Here is a 7291-nt window from a genome sequence, read left to right as displayed (position 1 = left end):
TCTTATTTATAAGATTAGTGTTCTTTCTAAGAACATCATCTTTAGGGGATATATTTGAGATTATTTATTTGTATTTATCTATTTGTAATCTTGTATGTTAGTTTAGGAATAGTTTATCTTTTGCTAATGTTTATCTTTTGCTAAAATTTGTTGTAACTCTTGATCTATTTATAGCTGGTTTTACCTTAATAATAGCTATTTGAGCATTTTTCCATATCTTGTAAATCTTTTTACCATTTTAGGGAACTATTTATATTGACAAATGATCCACAAAATTAACTGTTGATAGGTTATCAATGATGAGAAAAAATATTTTTCATTTTTTTTTGTTTTTGTTTTTTTTGGGTGAGATACAGTGTAAGTAATTAATCATATATTAGTTGGTACCTTGTTTATATATATATATATATATATCACATCAATTTTTTAAATTTAATTTTAAAAGATAAGTTGAGCCCAATTGGGTAAATTCAAACAAATCCAATGATTATCATTAATTACTGTAAAAAATTATATAGTAATAATTTTATTATATATATATGTATATATCAAATGGTAATGCTAACCCCAAAATTAATTCACATACACCATATTTTTAATTTTACCATTTCTTTTGCAGAACGTAGTTAATAATCTTTTTTACCCAAAGAAAGATACCATGGATTGGAAGGAATCATGGGTTTAATTTAATTAAATTTTGGATTGCCAAGGGTCAGAAGGAGATATTAAAAAAACAAAACCAAATAAAAAGTCCGACACGCACACAAAAAATCATTCCATATTTCCGACATCAGATTAGCAAAATCATTCATTGGTCTTGGTTTCAGGGTACGGGGTAATTTAGACGTGTACAAACATACAAAGAATTTTTATTTAATAATAATTAAATTTCTCAACTACATTGTAAAATGCATGGAAACCATTTAAGCTTTTATATATTCATGGTAAGTGACCCACCACAAAGAAATAATAACAAACACTTGCCAATTACTAGCTTGGCAAGAAATGACTTCCACGTTGATTAACGCTTTGCAAGAATGACTTCAAAGTCAACAACATGTTAATTTGCTACAACACTTGCATTTACTAGCTTGCCCTTGCCTTGAAATATATATATATATATAGAGAGAGAGAGAGAGATAGAGAGAGAGAGAGAGAGAGAGAGAGAGTATATAAAAGCTAGCTCCCTCGTTGATTTTCCCCACAAAGAATTTTCTCAAGAAAATGGGAAGGAAATATGCCAGATTGTGTGTCGGTCGAGGAGCAACTTGTTTTCGGGTTCATTCCCTTTCTCTTCGATCTAAACCTACAAAGAATCCTATTAGAGCTGGTCAAATAGCTGAGTTTTTCAGCAGTAGTGAAGAGAATTCGTTTCGCTCGCCGGATGTTGACGGCAAGAAGACGGAAAACGAGAATAGTGAAGCAGCAGCAGGAAATAAGATATTGATTGTGGTTGATTCAAGCCTAGAAGCAAAAGGAGCTGTGGAATGGACACTCATTCATGCTGTTCAAACACAGGATACTATTATACTTCTTCATGTTACCAAGCCCTCCAATCCAGCAGGTGAGCTACTAGATATCCCTCTTTTATATTTAGAACGCGAATTGCGAATTCTTGGTGGGAAATTGGACAGGTTGTGTGGCTTGGCAGAATGAAATGCTTCACTTTTTCCTTTTTATTTTTTTTATTTTTTTATTTTTATAGTCTCACCATTGTTTTCATTATATATATATATATATATATATTAATTTGAATGGAGTATTGTTGGATATATATGAACAGGTAGTGCAGACTCAAGTGGGAAAGTGAATCTAAGGGATTTTCAACGTCTTCATTCTTTAAAAAATATGTGTCAGACAAAAAGGCCTGGGGTAAGAGAAGTGGAATTTCTTTCTCTCATAACTCAGTTTGATGACGTCTATGTTTGATGTCATCAGTTTTCAGTTTTTCTTTATTGTTTGAAAGATTAAGTATATATGAATTATAAATATTAATAATTTATAATGGCAAATATATATATATATATATATATAGTTCATCAAAATGAGTCTTATTTTATAAACGCTTTGAAATGATTTTTCAATTTTACTGTTTCTGCTTTTCTTTCTTTTAAATTTGTAGCTAGGAGAAAATTAAAAAATAAATTAAAAAAAGATGATCCAAACTATACATAATTTAAGTAAAACCTTTTAAAAAAATGAAAATAGGTAACCAAAGCCTTAAACTTTACCAAACTAGATTTAATTCTCAAAACATGTATTTGTTTGAAGTATATAAATATATCTTAAAATTTTGCTATGTTTTCAATAGGTGAAGGTTGAGGTAGCATTGATGGAAGGGAAGGAAAAGGGATCAATAATAGTGGAAGAAGCAAAGAGACAAAAGGTTTCATTACTTGTACTAGGGCAAAAAAGAAAGCAGTCCATATGGTTGCAGCTAATGAAGATATGGTCAAGAAACAGGAGACGCAAAGAAGTGGTGGAATATTGCATCCAAAATGCTTCCTGCATGACAATTGCAGTGAGGAGGAAGAGCAGGAAATTGGGTGGCTATTTGATCACCACCAAGCGTCATAAGAATTTCTGGCTTTTAGCTTGAATTTGAAAGCCATTTTTTTTTTATGGGTTTTACTTGTGATTCATCTATCATGCTTGTGGAAATCCCCTTGTGTTTTAAACACTTGAATATTTTGTTCCTTGATTAGAGGAATACTACAGGTACCAAATTTTTTTTTTTTTCCCTAAATTTTGGTAACCAATTATGTGATAGTTTCTTAATGGTATTAAACTGATATTGCCCCTTCTATTCATGGAAAAATAAACCACTAAAAAGATATCAAATTATAAATATCAAAATTTTGGTAAAACAAAAAAATTGGTACTCTAGATTTATCCTTAATTTAAATATGTAATATGTGATTTTCATGAACTAATAGATGATAGTTCATTATAAATCAAATTGGAAAATATGGATGCAAGACCATTTTGCAGAATAGGCACGCAACATATATACCAACCTCTTTCCTGCTAACACTTCAGAAGAAATCAAAACATCAACAACATTTTGCCAAGAACTCTCAGCCGTGTGCACAATCTGGACCCTTAAATAAAGGTGAGGACATGGCATTCTTGTAACCGATGGTGGAGATTTGGTTGTTCAAAGTAGTCCTCATTAAACAATCCTCTAAAGTAAGAAACATCAACTGCAAAGCATAAAAATTTTCGGCATCCACTCTTGGCTTTCACCCAATAGCTTTTAAAGCAATTAAAATGGGAGAAAAAAATGATTCTATTGCTTGAATTTTGTATTTGTAGAGATAAAACTACAATGATTAATTAGCATTATTTATTCCCAAATGTACAAATACACATGGAAACCTATCTCCTTAAGTCATTGTGGGAGGCAATAGAAACAGACCATAAAACCAATATCTTCTTCGTATTTCATACCCTTGATACCTTTCTCTAAACCTTGTTGAATTTTCCTTATGATGGAATAAATCAACAGTAAATATACTAGTATACACAATCCATGTCCAGTTTCTCATTTCAAAGAATGCTTGAGTGGCTCAAAAGAATAACCATTCCTATAAGCCATGCGGTGCAGCTGATCATACCCCGCAAGCACTCCAGCCCCTGCAACACCAAGAAGCATATTTGCAGTTACTCCTCGGAAAAGTGCTGTGAAACCTTCGAGCCGAATGATCTCCTGAAAGGCATGAATGGCATTGTGGTACTTCATAGGTTGTCCAGAGGTTAGCATCATCCTCCGGCGAAGTGTGTCAAAAGGATAGGCACAAACCCCAGATACGGCAGTGATACTCCAACCCAGAAAGAAACTAGCTAGAAAATTTCCCTATAGAAATCAAATAATTTTTTAGGATGCTTGAATGCAAGTTTTTGAGAGCACTGGTCAAAGGATTTTTTATTTTTGTTTTGTTAGAGAAGCATAATTTTAAAAAATAGCCATTTAGATATGTGGACAGACACATAAGACAAATAAGGAGGTCAAGGGAATGCATTGGCAAAATATGAATAAAAATGAATTTCAAACTAGAAAATATTATCAAAGTAAAACTTTTATAATAAAGAAGAAAAAAATAATAATAATAAGAGAGAGAGAGAGAGAGAGAGAGAGAGAGAGAGAGAGAGAGAGAGAGAGAGAGAGAGACGAAAAAACATAATTTCAAAAAAAAAAATAATAAAATTAACTGGTTAAATGTTCAAAGGTGTTTGACAAACATCTATTTTGTTATCTGCCATTGCCTAGTTCTTAGGCGAGGTCAACATAGTATGTGGGCTAGTGTTATTCATTTAGACAGATTCATACAGTGGTTTAAGATCTCATTCTTTGCATCAAAGTTAAGATCTAGGTCCACTACCCCACCTTCAGTTTTAAAGATATTTCCATCATATAGTGTAAGAAGAAGAGGAAGCTAGATATTTACCTCGAAAGGTCCAACCAAAACAATAGGCTTCATGGTGTCATAAATCCCAAAGTACATGCCTCGGTACAGCGTAATTCCCATTATTGAAATGCTAAAGCCCCGATACAGTCCTACTATTCCATCACTGGCTAAGGTTTTACTGTAAACGTCTACTATCCCTTTGAAATGGCGCTGACCATTAACTGGACACACCCTTGTATCAGTCCCTAGTCGTGTCCGAGCATAATCCAAATGATACAGTAACAACGAAGTAGTTGCTCCAGCTGCACTTCCTGAAGCCACATTTCCAGCAAACCATTTTAAGTATCCATCTTTCTCTTTTGAGCATCCAAAAATGCTTTTGAAGTAACCTTTGAATGCAAAGTTGAAAGCCTACGGATAATCCAAAGTCTGTTTGGTAATAACATTTGGTAGGATAGTAAAGAGAAGATCCAAAACTCAAATAAACAACCATATAATCTAATGAACACCGCACAAAATAACAATCTCAAAGTTTCAAATAAAATTGTCGAGTAGTTTGATACTTGACTCCAACACATCCTTAGAACTCAACTAATATCCCTCTGGACCGTAATACAACATTATTACACTCAAAACATTATAGCCGTACACAGTACACTCACGTTGACCAGCTAATAAAATGGGACATGTATAGAAAGAAAAGAACAATAAAAATAAAAAGTTGCACACATCTGCTTATAGGTAAAATACATATTATTGGCACCACAAAACAAGTTCAACAGTGTCAATAATTGATATGGCCAAGTTCAGAAAAGTAGGAACAGTACTTAAAGACACAAGCTTAACAAATTGACAGGCATTTCCACCCTGAGTGTATAACTTGAATTGCTTGGTTCAATTTGTGGAGATACTACATTAACCTGTTTCATTGCTTATTGGAAAAACTACTTCTCTTCTCTAACTTAACCAGAATTTCACAAAAAGAAAATTAAAAGGAAACTTTAATAATCTATGGATGACCAAAAAGGCTAACACCTCAGAAACTAAAGAGAATTGGTATATCACCAGAAATCCAATGACCAATACAGGTTAAAGGAAAGAACTACTATCAAAGAAGGGGCAAAGTCTTCATATAAGTTCCTGAATTGGGCGAGAATATGACACTGGTACTGGAAATTCCAAAATACGATAAATAAAACAAGAGCAAAAAAATCCAACACTTTGAGATAAGAATTAAATGGACACCTAATCCAAGTCCACGTACATAAAGCCAGATGCAAAAAGTGTAGAAAATAGTATCTCATTATCAAAGAAACGATTAGTAAGCAATGCCCAATTTATTTCCCTTCAGAATAACATAAATAATAGCAACCAAAAATACGAGCATCTAACTACTTATTAACAAAACATTTGAGGATTTGAAGCAGGAAAACAAAAGGTGAATAGAACTACCTGAGTAGGGAAATATCGTATGACATTAGCCTGGTTGCCTCTCCAAAAGGAGAAAAGACCTTCCTCTCTCAACACCCTTTTGAAGCAATCACCAACACCAATATAAGGTTTCTTAAGTTGTCCTCTTTTTATCAACTCTCCTTGATTTTGCAGCAAAAGCTTCACTCTCTCAATAGGTGCTGCAGCACTTTTTGATATCACCGCTGCTACCCCTCCCATCATAAAATCTGCTGAAAAATTCTCAGATTGCCTTGTAGTTGCCGACATTTCTCCCTCTCCCTCTCTCTCTCTCTCTCTCTCTCTCTCTCTCTCTCTCTCTCTTTTTCATCCAAATTAAGTAATTCTACAAAGCATGTCAAATAGAAAAATCAACATGGTAGAATAGAAAAACTCCAATTACCCACATCTTATTAAATATCTCCCAGAATGTTTGAATTCATTCAGCTACCAAACAAGCAAAAACCATCATAGCCCAATCGTGAAAAAGGCCTAAAAAATCATCAAGAATTCAAATACACCTCTTTTTCGCATCGAGCAATGTTAACAATAATTCAAGTATGCAACAAAGAAATCGAAATTCAATAAGAAAAATAAATAAAAGGGCGAATCAAATACGTACAAACCTGAAATTTACAGGGAAACAGGACGGAATTGGAGGGTCGGTAAGGCTTTTGAAATTGGAAGGATAAATGGGTCGTGTCCAGACGAGCGAATAGGGACGAGTTCTTGTCCTCAGGAGATATAATCTAGTACTCCCGGAGTATTGAGCCATTGGGTACTCCTTTAAATTATTATGCCATTTGTACAGTATTTTCTACAGACAGTCGTGTGACTTCTTTGCAGACAGAGAGAGAGAGAGCCAAGAATGGGTAAGCAATTTGGATTTGTGCACCAAAAAAACCTCACTTAATCAAAAGCACAAAAGGGAAAATTTTCTAGAGAGAAAAAAAGGGCGAAGAGAGGGACTCGATCGCGTTGCGAGAAGGGCGTACGGCGTTCCTTCCTCCTCAAAGATTTGGGCTTTTTTGTTCATTTTATTGTTCACAGCTGCTTGACTAGACTGATGACTTGGAAATACTGTCCAAATGTCATTAGCATAGACGACTTCTGCTTTTTCTTTTTTTATAATTTTGACATATATATATATATATATATATATATATATACACTCTCTTATTGCATCAAACGTTGGCATTATATAAATGTGTAAAATCAATTTACATAGGTGCACGAATCATTTTAAATAATAAAGTAGAAAAATCAAATTATCATATCTAAAAGATTAAAAATTAATTATTAAAACTAATTAGATTTTGATAATATTTGAATTAACAATTAAGATGATAATTAAAAATTAAATAAATTAAATTAAATAAAAGCAAGCAATTAAACTAAATCAATTTCAAATAAAAAAAAATTAATAATTATAA

General features: G+C 33.0%; 2 protein-coding genes across 4 annotated transcripts; one reads left to right on the top strand and one right to left on the bottom strand.

Annotated features, from left to right (window-relative positions):
- Nucleotides 1-1147: 1147 nt before the first annotated feature.
- LOC107419131 (uncharacterized) lies at nt 1148-2746 on the top strand. Its single transcript, XM_016027874.4, has 3 exons — nt 1148-1564; nt 1784-1872; nt 2312-2746. The coding sequence occupies exons 1-3, from the start codon at nt 1225-1227 to the stop codon at nt 2597-2599; spliced, it is 717 nt and encodes a 238-aa protein (XP_015883360.1). The 5' UTR covers nt 1148-1224; the 3' UTR covers nt 2600-2746.
- Nucleotides 2747-3271: 525 nt separating this feature from the next.
- Nucleotides 3272-6884, bottom strand: LOC107419129 (ADP,ATP carrier protein ER-ANT1). Of its 3 annotated transcripts, none has more exons than XM_016027872.4 (4): nt 6481-6884; nt 5862-6350; nt 4449-4820; nt 3272-3856 (listed from the first exon to the last, which is right to left on the bottom strand). In XM_016027872.4, exons 2-4 carry the CDS (start codon nt 6126-6128, stop codon nt 3545-3547), a joined length of 951 nt encoding a protein of 316 aa, XP_015883358.1. In that variant the 5' UTR covers nt 6129-6350; nt 6481-6884; the 3' UTR covers nt 3272-3544. The 3 variants fall into 3 exon arrangements, with proteins under 3 accessions (XP_015883358.1, XP_015883357.1, XP_015883359.1); XM_016027871.4 differs by having other exon boundaries at nt 6485-6884; XM_016027873.4 differs by having other exon boundaries at nt 5862-6204; nt 6485-6884.
- Nucleotides 6885-7291: the final 407 nt, after the last annotated feature.

This window comes from Ziziphus jujuba, chromosome 2 (genome assembly GCF_031755915.1).
Source record: "Ziziphus jujuba cultivar Dongzao chromosome 2, ASM3175591v1".
NCBI classification, from domain to species: Eukaryota; Viridiplantae; Streptophyta; class Magnoliopsida; order Rosales; family Rhamnaceae; genus Ziziphus; species Ziziphus jujuba.
The sequence above is the reverse complement of the archived record's forward strand: the minus strand, read 5'-3'. Positions and strand labels throughout refer to the sequence as shown.